Source organism: Stylophora pistillata, chromosome 3 (assembly GCF_964205215.1).
Source record: "Stylophora pistillata chromosome 3, jaStyPist1.2, whole genome shotgun sequence".
NCBI classification, from domain to species: Eukaryota; Metazoa; Cnidaria; class Anthozoa; order Scleractinia; family Pocilloporidae; genus Stylophora; species Stylophora pistillata.
In genome coordinates this window covers 13,087,490-13,107,396 of record NC_142521.1, presented here as the reverse complement: position 1 = coordinate 13,107,396, position 19,907 = coordinate 13,087,490, and the positions used below count along the sequence as shown (strand labels likewise).

The 19,907-nt window shown below is 40.3% G+C and overlaps 1 protein-coding gene across 6 annotated transcripts; it reads right to left on the bottom strand.

The window, feature by feature from the left end:
• Positions 1 to 2,924: 2,924 nt before the first annotated feature.
• Positions 2,925 to 19,268, bottom strand: LOC111340283 (uncharacterized). 6 transcript variants are annotated; one of them, XM_088755528.1, is made up of 11 exons: positions 19,133 to 19,268; positions 18,746 to 18,901; positions 18,021 to 18,086; positions 17,462 to 17,533; positions 16,746 to 16,835; positions 16,153 to 16,293; positions 15,242 to 15,359; positions 14,629 to 14,882; positions 8,710 to 8,977; positions 5,083 to 6,089; positions 2,925 to 4,689 (listed from the first exon to the last, which is right to left on the bottom strand). In XM_088755528.1, exons 2-11 carry the CDS (start codon positions 18,803 to 18,805, stop codon positions 4,492 to 4,494), a joined length of 2,274 nt encoding a protein of 757 aa, XP_088611654.1. In that variant the 5' UTR covers positions 18,806 to 18,901; positions 19,133 to 19,268; the 3' UTR covers positions 2,925 to 4,491. The 6 variants fall into 6 exon arrangements, with proteins under 6 accessions (XP_088611654.1, XP_088611655.1, XP_088611653.1 ...); XM_088755529.1 differs by having other exon boundaries at positions 18,825 to 18,901; positions 19,133 to 19,267; XM_088755527.1 differs by having other exon boundaries at positions 18,746 to 18,993; positions 19,133 to 19,242.
• Positions 19,269 to 19,907: the final 639 nt, after the last annotated feature.

The following is a 19,907-nucleotide window of genomic DNA, read 5'->3' as shown; positions in this document are numbered from 1 at the left end:
ATAGACCATATATGCATCTCACAGAAGTTCAGGCGATCTTTATTGGATACACGCGTCAAGAGAGGTGCAGACGCTGCATCAGACCATCACCTCCTAGTTGCCAGAGTCAGATTAAAGCTGAAGCGTAACTATCAACCACGAAATCCAAGGATAAAGTACAATGTGCACTACCTCATGGATAGTGATACAGTACAGAGCTTCCGGTTGTCGTTGTCTAACAGATTTCAGCCCCTACAAGATCTGAATATAGAGGATGAATGGAGTGACATCAAAGAGAGTATTAACAGAACATGTGTAGAAGTATTAGGGACTAAGACAGCTGAGCACAAGGAATGGATTACACCAGGAACCATGGGGTCTATCAGCAAAAGAAAACATCTGAAGGAAGAGTACAACAGAAGCAGGACAAGGAGAGAAAAGGCAGAGGCACACAAGAGGTATGAGGCAGAAAACAGTGAAGTAAAGCGTAAGATCAAACAAGATAAAAGGGAATATTATGATACCCTAGCGACGAAGGCAGAAGAGGCTGCAGCACATGGCAATATGGGGGACCTCTATGATACCACCAGGAAGTTGGCGGGTAAATTTCAACAGACTAGCAGCCAAGTAAAGGACAAAGAAGGTAATATCTTGACTAGGGAAGATGAGCAGCTTAAGCGGTGGGCACAATACTTCAATGATCTCCTCAATCGTCCTCCCCCGCCAGAACTTCCAATAATACCGGAGGCTTCAGCTGAGCTGAATGTGAACTGCGGGAAGCCATCCAAATTAGAGATTGTGCGCTCTATCAAGATGCTTAAGTCAGGGAAAGCAGCTGGCCCAGATAACATACCTCCAGAGTCCCTGAAAGCTGACCCCGACCTATCAGCAGATATCCTCTATGGCTTGCTTGGAAAGATATGGGAAGAGGAGGAGATGCCCCAGGACTGGAACGAGAGCTACATTGTAAAACTGCCAAAGAAAGGTGACCGCCGGGAGTGCAAGAATTACAGAGGTATATCCTTGATGTCAACGGCAGGCAAGGTGCTGAACAGAATTATCTTGCTTCGTCTTCAGGGGGCTGTGGATGCTACACTAAGAGATCAGCAGGCTGGCTTCAGGAAGGACCATTCCTGTATCGACCAAATAGCCACACTTAGGATAATCATTGAGCAGTCAATTGAATGGAACACTTCTCTTTACGTTAATTTCATCGACTTTGAAAAGGCTTTTGATAGCCTCGATAGAAGTGTTCTTTGGTGCCTTATGAGACACTATGGCATACCAGGGAAATTCATTCGAATCATCAAAAATTCCTATGATAAGATGACTTGCAGAGTCCTTCATGCTAGTGGATTGTCAGATAGCTTCGCGGTCAACACTGGGGTCAAGCAGGGTTGTTTGATGGCACCGTTTTTGTTTCTACTTGCTATGGACTGGATCATGAAGGAAACAACTAGAGAACAGCGAAATGGGATCCAGTGGAACTTATTGGAGCAACTTGAAGATCTAGAGTTTGCTGATGATATCGCCCTGGTGTCAAGTAACAACCAACAAATGCAGGACAAAACAGCACGGCTAACAGCTAATTCCATCAAGTTAGGCCTGCATCCGAATGTGAGTAAGACCAAGGTTATGAAGGTCAACTGCACCAACAACAGACCAGTTAAAGTGAGGGATACCATCTTGGAGGAAGTAACATCTTTTGTCTACCTAGGCAGTGTAGTCAGCATTGACGGAGGTTCCGATGAAGATATCAAGGTCAGGATAAACAAAGCCAGAGTAGCTTTCAATATGCTGAGGAAAGTGTGGTCCTCCCATGTCATCTCACGGAGAACCAAATTTAGAATTTTTAACACCAATGTCAAAGCAGTCCTCCTCTATGGCTCTGAAACGTGGAGAACAACTAACCAAACGTCCCAGAAATTGCAGACCTTCGTCAATAAGTGCCTTAGGCGAATTTTAAAAATCAGTTGGACTGACAGGGTAACGAACGAGATGCTGTGGGAATTAGCAGGCGAGGAACCAATCATAACTCAGATCTCAAAGAGAAAGTGGAGATGGATAGGTCACATCCTAAGGAAACCGGCTAACAACATCACCCGGCAGGCACTACGTTGGAACCCTCAGGGCAAGAGAAAGAGGGGTCGTCCCAGGAACTCCTGGAGAAGAGGTGTAGAGTCCCAAATGAGAAACTGGGGCCACACTTGGGCCACTTTAGGAAGATTTGCCCAGGACAGAACCCGATGGAGGACGGAAGTGGTTAATGGCCTATGCTCCAACCGGAGCTAAGGGAATATATATAATCCATTCAAGCTGTTAATTCTCACTTTTATAGTTGAACAGGCAAAAGAGTCCGACAATTAACTTGTATGACACTACAAGAAAGGAACAAAATATGTTTCTAGATAGATAATAATCTTTAGACAGGGTGCGTTCTCACAGAAGTGGTTTTCAGAACGGCCCTGTAACTACCCACCCAACCCACCCCAGGCAGGACATCCATCACACAGTAATCTCGTGCGTGGGAAATTAACGTCTCCTACCCCAACCCTGCAGGAGACGGGACCTCCATTTATTCGTCCCTATCCGAGAAGACTACAATATCTAACCATTTCTTGATGTTAAAGAAAGGAAGCATATTCTTCTCAGTTAATTTTAAGACCCTGAGTGTTGGTCCGGCCGGTATTGAACTCTCGACCTCCCGCACAGCAGTCCGGCGCTCTCCCAATTGAGCTAACCAGGCGGCGGTACAAAGATATCTGAACCAAGATATCTATACAGTAGCTGCTGGCTGCGGTTTAGCAATCGTGGCCAGATGAGATACATTTCCTAAGCTTAGAAGCAGCTATCTGCCACTGCACTTTAAGAACGTTTCTCTCAAAATTCACAGAAAACCCTAAGCTACATGACGTCTTTATCAATGTAAAGGATTGGAAAAAAACCACAGAAAGGTATGTTTATTTTACACAAACTGACAATTCAAAATTCAATAACATGTACAATACTTCGAGTACTTATAAATGATTGACTGCAACACTAATGCTCTAGATGCCTCTAAGGGGTCGGTGAGACGATTAACGTCAGCTCAGATGGCTAACATCACGCTTTGATAATAAAACAGTTATTACTTTTTTTGTAAAAAAAAAATTGTCGCAAAAAACATGCAAAAGTCAAAATCAACCTAAGATATATGGTGGTATATTCTTCACTGATTTGATAAGCTAAAAAGTTAAGAAAGCTTAGAAAGGGACACTCAAGGGAAACCTGAAATGTATTCATAACTAATAAATAAAAATTACCCTACATGTATTCGGCGCGAAAATGTTTTGAAACAATTATTCGGATTAAGTGAATATATAGATATATCTTTTTAGACGTTTTGTTGTGTAGTATCGCTGAATATTTTTACGAGTTGTGCCGTAGGGCGGGTCAAAATACAAATAAAGAGTAAAAATACTCAGTGATACTACACAAAAACACGACTAATAAGTAATTTATTATCCAACACGCCAAACTGTTATTTCAGCGCGGGCGAATTCCGCGGATTTTTTACGAAGAGTGCGTGGAGCGAAACGGAATTGGCGCGTTGACGTGTTTCTGTTTGTATTTTCTTCAGTAAATGAAGAAATCTCGAATTCTGTTGTAAATTTTGTGTAAACCATTCTGTTGCCGCGCAACTGTTTTGATTACTCGTATTGAGATACTTATCACGTTTATTCAATTCAATCAGCAAAAGTTAATATCTTTCTTTTAATAGAGTTACTCCAAACTTAGTGGCATCTTTTGCGCTCTTTGGAACTGAATTTTCTTCAAATGTGTTCATCATTTCCTTGGTAACATTGACAAAACGCAAGGCAGCCATTCGAAATTTAGCGCTAATGCTAAATTCACCTTGCGGAAAGTGGTTATGACAAGATGTAACGCAATCCTCGATCGATCCGAGTTCAAGAATCTCTATAATCACGGAACAGTTATACCAATAAGGAATAGTGAATAGAATATTATGCTACATGGAAACTTCGTGCTCCGTATTCTCTTTTGGGAAAATTGGGTCAGTTCCATCAATACTTCATAAATAACCTGTCTTCTTGAAATGATTTCACAATCCAAACTTTTTAAACCATAAAACATCGGCTTGAGGACCAAAGTCCATTTAAAGTTTGCTATAGTGCAAACTCTAGCCATTTTACAAATTTACATAAAACAATTATTTCGACAAGCTCCCACGTTTTAAAAAGCTTTTTTTTAGTTTAACTTGCCAAAAGTAGTTTTAGTAATTTTTCCTCGTGTAGACTGCCCAAAACTACATTTGTTAGTCACCCACATCCCCAAAACTTTTACGATTTTTCACTTTTCAAAATCAATGATGCATACACATTCTATCATTATGGGTCATCGATGTGCAAAAATCGCAAACTTCGATCAATGGGTCATTGGGTAGTAAAACAGCACTATCATAATCATATAGGTCAACTATTTGCAAAGAATATTGAATCATGAGCTATCTGCTTACGACGACTGTTCGAGTTCATCAATGATTTCTTGCATACTCGGTCTCGCCTCGGGCACTGGTTGCAGACATCTTCGGATGAGTGCACGCAGAACGTTCTGCGTCACCAGTGCGACTTGTTGTTCACGTCTTTCAGGATCTGGCAGTTCCCGAATGCAGATCTCACAAAGAAGAACACCAAAACTGTACACATCAAGCTGAGCACAAAAAAGATCAGTAAATGACAAAAGTGAGGGCGATTTTTTTGTAACTTTCTTCCTGACCAGCTCTATGGGGGTGTTTTTATAGCACTACTTATCGGATGGAAGTGATAATCTCTCATAAAAAGCACTTAGAATTTGTAGTTGTTTCTGATAATGAAAACCACAGTTATTCATAATAGAGAAGGGCCCCGGTTGGGCATAATTTAACTCTGCAGTAAAAATGTAATTTTCGAGCGATTCTATTTTAATTAAATGGACTGCAATTTCAAGTTATTTGATTGGTAGACCCTGGATCAGACAGAAATATAACGAATAAGGAGAAACAAAGATAGGGAGTCCTACACAGCGGATTTGACAAAAACCAAGCCACAATGAACGTGAGCTAACCTTGGGTGTTTGATTTGGGGTGTGTGCTTCGGGTGCACTGTAAATCGGGGTCCCTGGAGCGACTGTCATGGTCTGTTGCTTGAAATTAGCAGTGCCATAATCTGACACTTTCGCTCGCCATTGATTTCCTTGGCGACACAACAACACGTTAGCACTGCTGATGTCACGATGAAGAATGGGAAAGGGCCACTTTTGATGGAGGTAGGATAGTGCTCGAGCTACATCTAGAGAAATAACAGAAACCTCTGTCTCTGAGAGAGATCGTCGCTCCAATAGAGCTCGTAAACTCGTTTCCATGAGCTCAGTTACAATCATAGGTCTACCTTCGATGTTTGTTGTTCCAATGAACTGCAACAAACAAGGGTGACGGCATCTTGAGGCAATATCCATTTCTCGCTCAAACAGTCGGCGGTTATGAGGGGAGATAATAATATTATGAATTCTTTTCACAGCAACGGCATAACCGCAATAATTCCCTTCCACAACTTCTCCCCAGGCACCACGCCCAAGACTTTTCTCTGTTAGTTGAATTTGATTGCGGGGAATCGCCCAGTCAGGTAAGTTTTGTGCCTGATTTTCCGCACGTAAAACCTGCTGAGCTTCTGCAAGCGTTCTTTCAAGTTCATGTTTTTCCTGGTCTTTCGTTATCAGCTGTCTCTCCAAGGTAACAACTTGAGCCCGATTTACCCGTAATGCGGATTGAGCTGCTGACAGACTTCTTTCAATTTCAATCCTTTCTCGATCTTTTGTTTTCAGCTGTTCTTCTAGGTTACCGACCTGTTGCACCTTACTGTTCAGTTGCTCTTGCATACTGTTCTTCAGCAACTCTTTCTCTCGTAATTGACCTTGTAAGTTTGTCAGCTTCTCGTGCAAGGTATTGTGTTGTTGTTCTTTTTCCCTCAAAAGGTTGGCCTGTTCTAATTCTTTTTCCTTCAGTTGTCCTTGACAATGCGCCAACTGCTCTTCCACTGCTCGCAGTCTTATTAGGTACAAATTCTCTTCTTTTGCTGACAGAAGGAAGAAAAAACTAATTTTTTTTTTAGAATAGCAAATGTACTGAATTCATTGTGGCGCATCCAAAAAAAATTCAAACTGGGACGTCCGACTTAAGAGCGAATGTTACCAGTGGTCACACATTAAGTGGCAACAGCTAAAAAGTCAATTTCGCCCATATTCCAGAGTTGGGTAGGTTTCAATGAGAAGTAAATCACTGCATACTTCGTTTAGCTGAATATCGATTTATTTTCGAGAAAATCGATAACGACTGAATTCCGCCAAAATGCGGCTTTTGAAGCTCAAAATTTTGTCGACGAATCTCGGAGCGTCGCGCCACGAATTGAAAACACTTGGACCGATGAAAAGTACCAAATCTTGAAAAACAACATCAAAACATATGTTGACAGCAACTTGAGCAATTGTTGATTGTTTTGTATACACAATCTATTTGAATTTATCCGACCATCTTCTAGCTAGATTAAAAATAGGTAAAAAGTAACCCGTTATTTAACTATTCACTAAACAAAATAATCGACTGAAAATCTGGATTTTGGAAGGCAAAGTGTAGTTCTTTTCGATCTCCGAAGAATTTTGTGGGGAAATGACTCAGTGCGATTTAATCAAATTTTTAAGTTGGATAAAATGCGCTGATTTGACAATGCCATCAGTTAGTCGAAAATGTGCGCATCCACACGCAAACATGATTGTTTCGCATTTTAAATCGAAACTACAGCTTTTTCAACATAATATCTACTTACCCTCCATGTTGATGTATCACAATAGAGGATTTCAGTCCTGAAAATGTTGCATCGATCGCTCTCACAGTAGCGATATAACTTGGAAGGATAGTTAACACCTTCTGATAATGATTGTTTAAAAGAACTACACTTTGCTTTCCAAAAGCAAGATTTTCAGTCGAATATTTTGTTTAGCACATAGTTGAATAACGGGTTACTTTTGACCTATTTTTAATGTAGTTAGAAGACGGTGGGATAAAGTCAATTAGATTGTTTATACAAACAATCAATAACCTTCATTTTGATGTTGTTTTTCAAGATTTGGTACTTTGTATCGCTCCAAGTGTTTTCAATTCGAGGCGCGACGCTCCGAGATTTGTCTGAAATTTTGAGCTTCTAAAGCGGCATTTTGGCAGGATTCAGTTATTATCAATTTTCTTTAAAATAAATCGATATTCAGCCAAACGAAGTATGCAGAGGTTTGTTTCCCTGTAAGGCCCACCTAACTTCAAAAAGTAAGCCGAATCGATTTTTTGGATGTTGCCACGTTATTTCGAAAATGTACTGTTTTTGGCCACATTTCTTCTTACAGGATTAGGACACAGGTCAATAATCTGGCAATAATAGCAGTTTACAATACAAGCCCGAAAAAACTAATCGCAAGAATAGTGAGAGCGTTATAAAATAAAGCGCCACAAGCAAAAAAGATAAGCAAAAGCAAGTAAGCTAATTAACTAGAATCTTTGGCTCTTAGCAAGGTCTTTACAACACTAGCAGACAAGACAATTATGTAATCGTGGCTCACCCCCATTTAATACAACGACAACTTCGAACTTAAAAGGATTGAGGAGAAAAATGACCCGCTAGATCCGCCCCAAATAGCTATAGGTATAAACCTACATAAATAAGGAATAAAACCTCCTTTTATGAGGTCGATTTGTTCAAAGCTTACAGAAAAATGGCGTACGTTTTAGTTTGCTACGCGCTGAAGTAAAACAGGCGGTCAGTTGCACTCGTCCCGAATTGTAGATAGTGAAATTGTTAAATTCACAATATAAATGACAAACAACAACAAACATATGAAACATATGTGTGAACTGCGGTTATGAGACGTATATGAGCACGATCCTTCGCAGTAAAGCACTATTTAAGCAATAGTGAAAATCAGACCTGAAAAAAATTTCAGGCATGTACGGGATTCGAACCACTGACCTCTGCGATACTAGTGCAGCGCTCACTAGTATCGCAGAGGTCAGTGGTTCGAATCCCGTACAGGCCTGAAATTTTTTTCAGGTCTGATTTTCACTATTGCTTAAATAGTGCTTTACTGCGAAGGATCGTGCTCATATACGTCTCATAACCGCAGTTCACACATATGTTTCATATGTTTGTTGTTGTTTGATTTATCATCTACGGGTTTATATCGAATTAATTTGATGGCCCGCTCCCAAGTTGGCTTGTTAGCTCAATTGGTAGAGCGCTGCATTAGTGATCGCAGAGGTCAGTGGTTCGAATCCCGTACAGGCCTGAAATTTTTTTCAGGTCTGATTTTCACTATTGCTTAAATAGTGCTTTACTGCGAAGGATCGTGCTCCTATACATAAATGACAAAGCTTGTACACTCACGGAAAATTAGTCAATAATAACCCAATAGGAGCCTGTAAAGGCATTTTCTTTGTTCGCTCCTATTACTTTCCTCAAGCTCGACTGAGAAAATTTAGCAAAGCACTTCTAAAATTGCTATGTGACGTCATATTGGCAGAGATCATTTGACGGCGGCTTATACCAGAGAACGATGGAGCCACCCCCTCCCTCCTGGGTGATGTAGATAATTACAAAAAATATGACTTTAAACTCACACTTCATTTACTGGGTGTAATGTCAAGAATTATACCTTGTGTGGAATGAAGGCTGACATAGTGTACTTCATGGATGTGTCCCAAAACAAGTGTACTGCTCTTGTCAACAGGACATTGTGGCCGTAAGATAACATCGTGAGCAGCGTTAAGACTGCTGACCACACGAATGCAAGTTTCATAGCAGTTTGTTGCGGCACACAGAATAACATGGTCACCCCAAGCGCCATCTTGCTCCATGTACGTTAAGTAATCAGCCCATGACTGATGTCCATGGACGAAGTGAAACAGATTTGTTCCATTCAGCTGTGAGAATAGTAAAATAGAGAACGAAACTTAGAGTGTAAAGTTAATGGTACACTGGATCATGTTGAGTACGTTGGAAGGAGTCATCGAATGAGAAAATAACAGAGATACTAAACAACAGTACGAACGGATAATAACCAATCAGAGTAATGAACACAAGGATCTACATTGGATGTAGCAGTCTTAACTCCTGAATTATCCCTTCTGAAACATAGAATATCTAGGGTCTACCTTATCCAAAGTCAAGCTAATCCAATTAAGATTATATAGTCTGGGGGAGATTCAAGTGCAAAGTACTTTTAAAAAATCTTGGGTTGGCCGCTTTCTCCACAAGACAAAGCCCTCTAATTTTCACATGGAGGTCTGAATTCATCCGTGACCCGGACATGGTCTCTACTAAAACACTTGAGCAACACAGCGTGTTTTTACAAGCAATCCAGAATTATTAAACAGACATTCTCCGAAATAAAGGTGAAAAGGAATGAGTATTTACCGAGGCAAAGAGGCAAGGTAATTATCCACCCCTTTCACCAACACTTGAGGTAGAAAATTATTTACGTATGTACCAGAAGGGGATGAATAGCACTTGCCATTCACTTACCAATGAGCGCGCAGTGTGGTTTAAACTAAACGCTGATTTCAGAATATTTATGATCCTTATTATCCCCTACAGGAGGAGTGGTCATGTGTAGGCTGGTTGGCCCACATGTATGTTGTGTCCTCCTTATACGTAAATTGGAGGGTTACTCGTCTTTAAGTCCGCATGAACGAAGTTAACACACTAGTCGACCATGTGCTCCTTTATTCTCCTATACTTGATGTAAACCTACACGAAACTTATCTGCGCTCACTACGTCATGTAATACATGACCTCACTCCTTTTCTTGAAGAAGACAGAGAACAATAGACCTTAAAATTTAATCCGAAACAAAACATGCAAAGCTGAGAACTGAATGGAAAACTGGTAATAACTAATTCACTTAATTTCAACACGAGGTTCACCAGTTCGAAACAATCCTAGTAAAAGAACGAAGTTTAACATTTCAAATTAAAGTTCACTGTTTCAAACAAAGTTCAACATTTCAGAACAAAGTCTTTATATCTCTCAGGGGGTCTTCTCTGTCTCTGAGGTCTTCCACCTTTTGGTGTTGTTGGCATGCTAGGTACTGTTGCTTGATCAACTACCGCATTCTTGCTGGCAGGGGTTGACTCATATTCGTTTCCTGCACTTGCTTGTGCTTAAGGTGTGATACGAGTCAGAGGTCCACTCGGAAGTGTTGTAGGCACTGCTGGTGTAGATCCACTTATCGCTTGATTTGGTACCGCGGTAGGTTCAGGCACTGTAACTACATCAGTACTAGCAGGTGGTTCTATAAGATCGTCAGGGCTCACAAACTTCTTAACATGGGAAGTATTCCTTGAGTCGTGCGTACCACTTGGAGTTTCCACAACTATACTGTTACCGGTCTTATTAACCACTTGGAATGATACTGGATTAAATGGTGTGGAAAATTTGTTTCTTTTCTCTTGTCTCACCAGGACTTGATCACCAACTTGAACATCTGATGGTTTTGCATTCGTGAATTTATCAGCATACGCTTTGGTCTTTGCTTTCACCTCTGCATCTTTGTCGCGAATTTCCAGGTCCAAGTGATAGTCAGCATGTAACTCTGGTAGCTTTCCTCTCATCTTCCTGTTAAACAATAATTTGGCAGGGCTCTTACTGGTTGTCGCATGATCAATACCTCTGTATTTAGTCACATATCTTCTTAGCTCCTTCACCCAGTCTAGCCCTTCAGCTTGGGCAATGCGAATCCTCTTCATCAGGGATGCATTTTGTCTCTCCACCTCCTCGTTGGCTTGAGGCCATTTTGGTGTGGTCTTAATGTGAACAATTCCATTCTGCTTACAATATTCCCGAAATTCTTCTGAGCAGAATTGTGGACCATTATCTGACTTGATGGCCAGAGGTAGGCCATAGCGGCTGAAGATTTCCTCCAGGTTGTCGATTACTTTCTCTGTGACGGTTGACGTCATGATTGTATACTGATAATAACGGCTGTAGTAGTCCACAACAACGAGAATTGAGTGTCTAGATGGAAGTGGTCCTAGAAGATCTATGGCTAGGTCATGCCAAGGCCCTTCCGGTAGTGTAGTGGATCTCAATGGCTCGGGTGGGTCTGAGCGAGATACGAGTTGACATCCGTGACAGGACTTGCAGAATTTCTCTGCCGCCTTCTCCATACGAAGCCACCACACTTTCCTTCTTAAATTTTGCTTTGTATCGACGATTCCCAGGTGTCCCTCATGGGCTAAGCTGATTGCCTGAGATCTGAATGTGTTTGGTAATACAATACGAGTACCTCTTAAGACCAGCTCTCCAACAATTCTCCTGCGGCTGGTGCATACTTTTTGCATTTCTCATATCGGCCTGTTTTAATCGCTTCTCTCAGGACTTCTAACTCTTCGTCTGCTGCAGATGTTTCTTCGACCTCTCTTGTAGTTAATGCCCGGGAAGTGGCACTGATGGCTGCGAATCGGATGTATTCTTCTGCTCCATGAGGATGACTCTCTACTTTATCTTGCTTGAGCAGGCGGGAAAGAGGGTCAGCTATATTACTCTGCCCTGGAGTATACACAATTCGAAAGTCACAGGGTTGTTGGCGTATTATCCAGCGTTCAAGCGGGCAAAGGGCTTGGAACGCGGCCCATAGATGACCTCCAATGGTCTGTGGTCAGTCACTAGATCAAATTTCATGCCATAAATGTATGCATGATACCTCTCACATGCCCAAACGAGTGCAAGGGCTTCCTTTTCGATCTGGGAGTATTTGCGCTCGCACTCTGTCAAGCTGGGGCTGGCATAGAAAATCGGCACCCATGCTTCATTCTGATTCTGCACTAACACAGCTCCAAGGCCGACTGGACTGGCATCAGCTATGATTTTAGTTGGTGCACCTTTGTAACAATAAGCTAGTGCTTCCGCGTCAGCCATGCTCTGTTTCAAGGTCTTAAAAGCAGTTTTCTGCTCGGGTCCACAGTGAAATGGAACGTCCTTTCTGGTTAAGCTCCTTAATGGTTCAGTGATGATGGCAAAATGAGGAATGAATCTGCTGCTATAATTGACCAATCCCGAAAAACTTCTTTCTTCGCTGACAGTGGCAGGCTCCCTCGTTTCTTGTAAGGCTCTGACTCTTTCTTCTGTTGGGCCGATTCCTTTTTCAGACAGAACGATACCCATAAAAATCACTCTGTTGACATTGAACAGGCATTTGTCAGCATTGAGGGTTAGGCCATGTTGCTTGAGACGTTCCATTGTCTTATGCAAGCGCTGGTCGTGAGTTTCCTGATCCGGACCGTGTACTATAATGTCGTCAGAGATATTCTCCACTCCTTCTATTCCGGCTAAAGCTGTGGATATCTCGTGTTGGTATTGCTCACTCGCCGAACTCACGCCAAACAATAGACGTTTGTACCTGTATAAGCCTTTGTGCTTCACAAAGGTGGTGATCTGTCGCGATTCTGGATTTAGTTCTAATTGGTGATATCCCCACTTTAGGTCTAACTTGTTAAAGACTTTTGAACCATTCATGTTGTGTAGCAGTTCATCTCCAGTTGGTATTGGGTATCTACCACGTACTATAGCCTTGTTCGCTTGCCTCATGTCAATGCAGAGTCGTATGTCACCATCTGCCTTTGGTATGATCACTACTTGGTTTACCCATGGTGTAGGCCCGTCTACTTCCTCTATAGTATCACAATTCAACAACTCCTGAACCTTTTTTCTTCCTTCTCTTGCAAATTGAAGGGGATTCGCCTCTGGGGTCAGGCTACTGGTTTCACTGCCTGATCTATATGCAATGTTACTTTCTTGGACTTCAACTTTCCGATCCCACTAAACACCTCAGGGAATTTCTGTTGCAGTGTCTGTTTGCTTTCAGCGATTGTGGCGATGTCAACACCTATCTTCAGCACCCCTAGCCTCATTGCGGTGTCTTTGCTGAGGAGAGGTATTCTCTTTCCTCTGATAACTAGGAATTCGGTCTGGACTCTTCCTTTACCCACTAGTACTTCACACGTGAAGCGACCTTTTACTGGGAGGGGATTGCTGGATGCATAGGCATACAATTTTCTGTCGACAGGAGCGGCTTGAGATTTACACTTGATCTTCTTAGCTTTCAGATCTTCCCATGTACATTCATCAACAATGTTGTTGGTGGCCCCAGAATCCACCAACATTCCTAATTCTACTCCTCCCACAGATAATTTGGGCATATTTGACTGAGCTTCATTGGTGATCCTGAATGCATAATCAACTTGCTCCCCATTGAATTGTTCTTCTTAAACCTGCTGGTTGACTCCTGGTTTTGGTTTGGTTTTGCAAACACTAGCAAAGTGACCTTTCTTTTTGCATTTTTTACATGTTTGACCTTTGGAAGGGCATTTTGGATCTCCACCCAGGTGACCACTCCATCTTGTTTTCTGAATTTCTTTGTTGACCTTTTCATCTCCTACGTTTTTCATAGACCCTGTGTGCTTCTTTAGTCTGTTCACTCGTACTGAGCTGAGACATTTGGTGTTCTACACTTTCACACTGTTCTGCAAGTTCTAAGGTGCGTGCGAGGGTAAGTTTTTCTCTTTCTTCAAGTAATTTACGTTTAACACAATCTGACCTACATTTGCATAAGATCGCATCTCTTATCTGGTTATCAAAGTCTGCCCCAAAATTTGTCTTTCCCTTCTTTTCTCAGTCAGGTTGCAAACTGCAAGACAGTCTCACCTGGCTGGTGTTGGAGTCGGTGAAAGTTTTGGCGAGCAAAAGCGGAGTTGACTTTGGTACGAAAATAGTCATTCAGTGCTGTTGCAGCTGCGGCGTAGTCCGTTGCATCGCCGGTGTCCGCGAGAGTAGAGAAGATTTCTTGTACATGTTGTCCCGCTAAATGGAGTAGCATAGCTCTTCTTCGTTGCCTCGTTGTTGCATTTGTACTTTCAGTGATGATTAGGCCCTTGCCATCCGCAAACAATTCAAAAGATGTTAACCATCGCGTCCAGCGTGGTCCCAACGAGGCAGGTTCCTAGTGACAATCGAACTTACGAATCGTATTGGAAGCGCCATTTTCGCTCGAAGACATCGTGTGTCTCACAAAACTATCCTCGTCGCCAAAGTTGTGTCCTCCTGATACATAAATTTGAGGGTTACTCGTCTTTAAGTCCGCATGAACGATGTTAGCACACTAGTCGACCATGTGCTCCTTTATTCTCCTATACTTGATGTAAACCTACGCGAAGCTTATCTACGCTCACTACATCATGTAATACATGACAATGTAGATCTAACCTTTATGGTGCTCCTAAAGTAACAGTGGTTAACAGGCGCGTAGCGTCCTCTACGCATATACTCACGTGCGTACTTGATGTGACCAGAAAAATTTGAAAACAATGTTGTGTTTGTGCCAAGTTTGCTGAAAATAAGGGCAAGACGCTTTGTTCTTTGCTTGTATTCACACGACTATTTCAAACAAGAAATAAAGAACGCAGTATTTTTCGCTCAGTTTACTTAGGTTTCTAGATCATATGTACTTGTACGTGCGTACTTGAAAAATGACCACGCTACGCGCCTGGTTAACATAGGGTGTAAGATATCAACTTACTAGTTTAGGGTTTTCTCTGAGGTACTGGACCAATATTTGTCTTAATTCATCATGCTCGATTTTGATTCTCATAGCAATTTCCAGTTGATCTGACAAAGCATAGAACATGCAATTTCCAGATCCTTCATTGTCAACAATTCTGAAGCCCTTGTCCGAAGCAATTTTCTTCAACTCAAGTTTTAGGTCTCTCTTGTCATTGACTTTGCTTGCATCGGGTTTCATCTGCTGAAGCTGAGCAATAAACTCAACAGAACCTTAGTGGACAAACGTATGAATGAACAGACGATAAGTACCACCCTGCCTGTGATTTAAGGAGGAATAAAAACTTGTCGGTGAGTGTTAATCATTAAGCGTCCTTTTCACTCATGATTTCTGAATTTGTAGTATAGGATTTCAATATGGAGTATAATGAAACAACCTCTTTGATATTTATAAGAGGGTTTACAAAGCGATGGATACCACCATAGTTAGTAGAGGGTCCCCTCTACTAATTATGATACCACCGTAGCCCAATGAGAATTTATAGAGATGACCCGTGCATAATTTTTCTGGAACAGTTTTTTACAATAACTATCATAATTCAAGAAAGTCAATCGTTCTCTGTAACAAATACCATTTAACACATGATGTGAACTGTGGGGGACCGGCTCCTTTGTTGATCTTGCATGATCTTGTCTACGACTGAAGGATACTTGAAAAAGTTCAACCATGGCATCAACGATGACCTGTGCCTGAAAGAAAAAATAGCACAAGCATAGAATATTTTAATGCGTGGGCAAATATCTACTAGGCAATTTTTAGGATTAAATGTTTTGAAAGATTATATTCAGATGCATTCCATCTTATCAAAAATTGAGGAGAGTCTCTCCACTGAGCCTTAACTTCAAAGTGCATGTACAGTAGATTGTAAGCGTTTTTTTCCAATTAATTGATCAAGTTATAATTTTCATGGTTCCCGATTGAAGTTTTTCACCTCGATGATTTCTTTTCAGTGAGAAATCTTACCCCCAGAAAAGCACAAAAACATACATAATATGATAAACTGAAACAATTGTTGGGGTATTGTCTCAGGACTAATGAATGTGTCTATAAGATCTGAGATTCAAAATTTGACATGAAATACATCGATTCCTCCTGTATATCTTTGAACACGTAAATAAGGATCTTAGTATTATCAGTTAATCTACATGTTAAGTCTACTGTCAAGCCTTTGGCTCTTACTGCTAGAGCTCATCCCATTTTCAACCGTTTGCACGGCTTCTTACCCTAGTTGAATGCTAGGACATCACAGTTGGCCCCTGCAGCAATTGGGAAGCTGTAATTATTAACAGTTCTAATAACCTCTTCCTACCCCCAGGTGCAGGGTTGAGGCTTGACTGTGAGTACTGAGACTCATCTTTACCATTAGTGACTCAACTATACTCAGGTCTCTATCCCGGACCAAAGCATCAAGCCACAGTGTCTACCACATGCAGTTCCAGTTAAATTAGTTAATAAAGCAAATTTTTTGGCTCCTGCTCTTACATTTTCTTCTGACTTCAAAGCATAAAACTGATATCCAGTGGGGCAATTGGGCTGGCTGCATACATAGCCAAATATTTTGCTCTCATCGTGGTCAAGAGTGACATATGATATTATCTTGACAGGATGTACATACTGCACTTTCTGGTTAATTAGAAAATGAATAAATCAGTTAAAACCTATTGAAACACACGCAAAACAATATATACTTATAATTTCAATAAGTAGAGATAGAAGGGACCATTCACTGTCTCTAATTTCCCTTTGGCTTCTGTCGAATCCTTCCTCCATCAGTTAACTCCCAAGCAATTTGTGACTTGGATGGATAGATGAATGAATAAACAGTATTTTATTGGATGGATAAGCCTGTGACCATGCTTCAAGGGTAACTTAACAAATGATTTGGTAAGATGCAAAAAGCATTTAATGCTAGTACAATAGCTCTTGTAGATTCTCAACATTTGTTTCAGGAAAAAGTGAAAGTAATATTTTAGTGGGTGAGATTTAAAAGTTATAGCTAATTTCATATTTCATCACTATAATTATGTAAACTTAATTACCTTGGCCAAATATTATTAGCATTTATGCACACATACTTGGGTATTTTCATCCACTATCCTGACACCTGCCAAACTAACAAACAGTGCCACCTTCTGTTTATGCTCTCTCTTTTTCTTTGCCTGCACCTAATTTCAGCAAAAAGATGCAAATTAAGTAGTTGTAGTGTACTAAAAAATCTCAGACTGTTTATGAGGTACTAAAAAATCTCAGACTGTTTATGAGGTATTAATAAGTTGGTTCACCTGAAAACATTTGCAAAAGCCAAATAGGTGGCGAACTCTAGAGAAAACTGATACTATCATCAATGGACTGAGAAGGTAGTAATTATTCAGCTACCAAGGCTTTTATATCCATCAAATCTCCCAAAATAACAGGCACTAATTTTTAAGACAATACTTCACTCACATTTGTAACAATTTCTCATACATTAGCCTCATAAAAGTATTCTGAGAGATTTCAGATACAATAAATAGAATTGATATAACAGTCAAGAAATTTTATAATTTAATATTGCAACTGCCATCAAGACTGTAATGAAATTTTAGCTTAACCTTCAAAGTAATTATAAAGCAGTTGTCAAAAGTTTAAGTTGGGATCTTTTGTAACAATAATTATCAGACAATTAAAATAATTGGGATATCATCATTCAAAATTTTCATGGAAAGACACATAAACAACCAAAAATTCCTCCTAAAATTAACAAATTATTAAAAAAGTATAGTTTTGATCAATGTATCAGCTACTCAGGTACCTTTAATTGCTTAAAAGCCTCAGCACACATATCCCCACCCTCGTGACAAACAACATCTGTTATGCCTACAAGCTTTGAATTAACAGCAAATAATACAGTGTCAAGCAAATTTCAATTTTACCTTGTACAGAAGTTGAACATGAAGCTCAGCTCTCTCATCCTGACTATATAAATTGTTTCTCAGATACAGGACATTAATTTCTCCCTCTTGTGTTTCCAACAGTCATATAATTCAAAGTATATCATGGGATTTTTTTCATGTGAGGGAGGGGAGATGAAGTGAGTTTAACCTAAAACTAATTGTGAATTTTTGTTAAAATTTTAAATTAGGTGCATACCGTAAATAATTTAAGGTGAAACTGAAACACAAATGTGGGGAGGTAACAGAATCTAGTCACTCGTGCTGCCTTTAACCATGTATTTCTGTGCAACAGTTATGACTACTAATATCAAACCTTAGATGGACATCTTGCTGAAAAATTATGGTCAAATAGGGTAATTTGACTCCAAGAGAAAAACCAGAAAAACTATTAAGGCTATATGACTATATGGATCAGACCTTGCAATTAAATTTGGTTCCTTCTCCTCCAAATGTCTGGTCATAAAAATAAGAACTTCCCATGTCCTTAATATAATTAAAAGGAAGAGAAAAAAAAAATCAAATAATTAAAGGCACTATTAGACAAAAATGCTGTTGTTCCCATGCATAAAACAACTCAAAGGAGTCAAGAGCAAACTGTTAGACTTATAATGACACAACATGCAATGCATATATGTTTCAAGTTTCTCTCGGTAAGTTCACAATTGGTCCAATATGATACTCTCATACCAGAAGCCCCTTATAAGTTGGGAAAAGATTAGTAATTCATTTAAGTAAAAGCCACTGTTTATCAGTTGACTATGGATTCAACAACAATGAGCATACAGAACTACACATGTCAGGTCAACCTAGGTAAAATCCTCAACTTAAAATAATCTGCCCGTACTTAATGCCTTCGATCCTGTTCCCCTTTAGAGTCAAAGGGAGCTAACGTATGATTATTAGGTTTTCAGTAAATTCAAGAAACGATCGACAATTACGAGTTTATTTGACAATTATGTTTGTTAAGATAGAAATTTTGTTCTATAAATAGGGGGAACGTACAAATCTTTAAATTTTTTTGGAATCGTTGTTTATCGCATGTCATTTCAGTTTCTGTTATCATTATATTTCAGTTAATGTACCTTCTCATACATAAAAAAAAGATGCTTTGAAGCACTATTTTGGTTCTTCCTCGCCCCTACCGAATAAATCCTTTGAACGCAACTTCCTATTATTCTTTCATTGGCGTAGTACATAAACATTCAAAATGTTATGACAAACCGGTAAATTCAACTACAGCCACCAAAGTCAATGGAAGGCTTCAGTTTCTGTTGGATTCTTGGCATCAGGAGTGATCCCTTCAGAACAAAGAGAGGAAGGATAAGAAGCACCGCTATTCCCAATCCAAAACGATCATAGCGTGGAAATATTAACACTCGCAGTGTTCAAGCTGCATTCGAGAAACAGATAGAGACTATTTATATAAGATATAGTCATAATAAATTTTAGCTGTTCAATTGAAAATTGCGTCGCTGAAAATAACTCATTAGCTGTATAAACAAAACTAACTATATGACCCAACATCTTACCTCCAAATTGCTGTGCAGCAAATTGTTTACCCATAGACTGTTGGCTGGAAAGCGAATTAATCTGTGACGTCATTCATTTCAACTTCCTGTTTCTGGAAAAGTCGCTCGGCTGGAAGCAGAGTAGTCTCCCTCGCAGCCGTTTTTAGTCTCGTCACGCAACGCTCCTCCCCACTAGTAATATTTTAATGGCTGAGATTTAAAAGTTATAGCTAATTTCATATTTTATCGCTATAATTATGTAAACTTAATTACCCTGGCCAAATAACATTAGCAATATGCACACTTACTTGAGTATTTTCATCCACTATCTTGACACCTGCCAAACTAACAAACAGTGCCACCTTAATTGGGGAGAAGCGTTGCGTGACGAGACTAAAAACGGCTGCGAGGGAGACTAGAAGCAGAGAGAATGGGCTGTGAAAATGTCGATCATCCCACAGAATCAACAAGGATGTAAGGCGAAGTACTTTCTACGCATCAAATGCTTTTGAAAGATGGCGTCTTGTTAAAACAGTACACGCTTCCACAGTATAGATGAATGTCCAGAGGAGCCTCTTTACTCTCGTCACGCAATCATCACATCATCCAAAGCGAAAATAGAGGGGTCCCTAATAAGTTTTTCGGGATCCGGGATTGGGCTTATCTAAGGTCGGGATCCGGTAATTTAGAGTATGCGGGAGCGAGATGCGGGACGAGATTTTCCGCGTTCTAGGATATTCCGCCATTCCCGCATTCCATCAATCCATCCAATAGGATCATCCTCTTTAACTCAAAG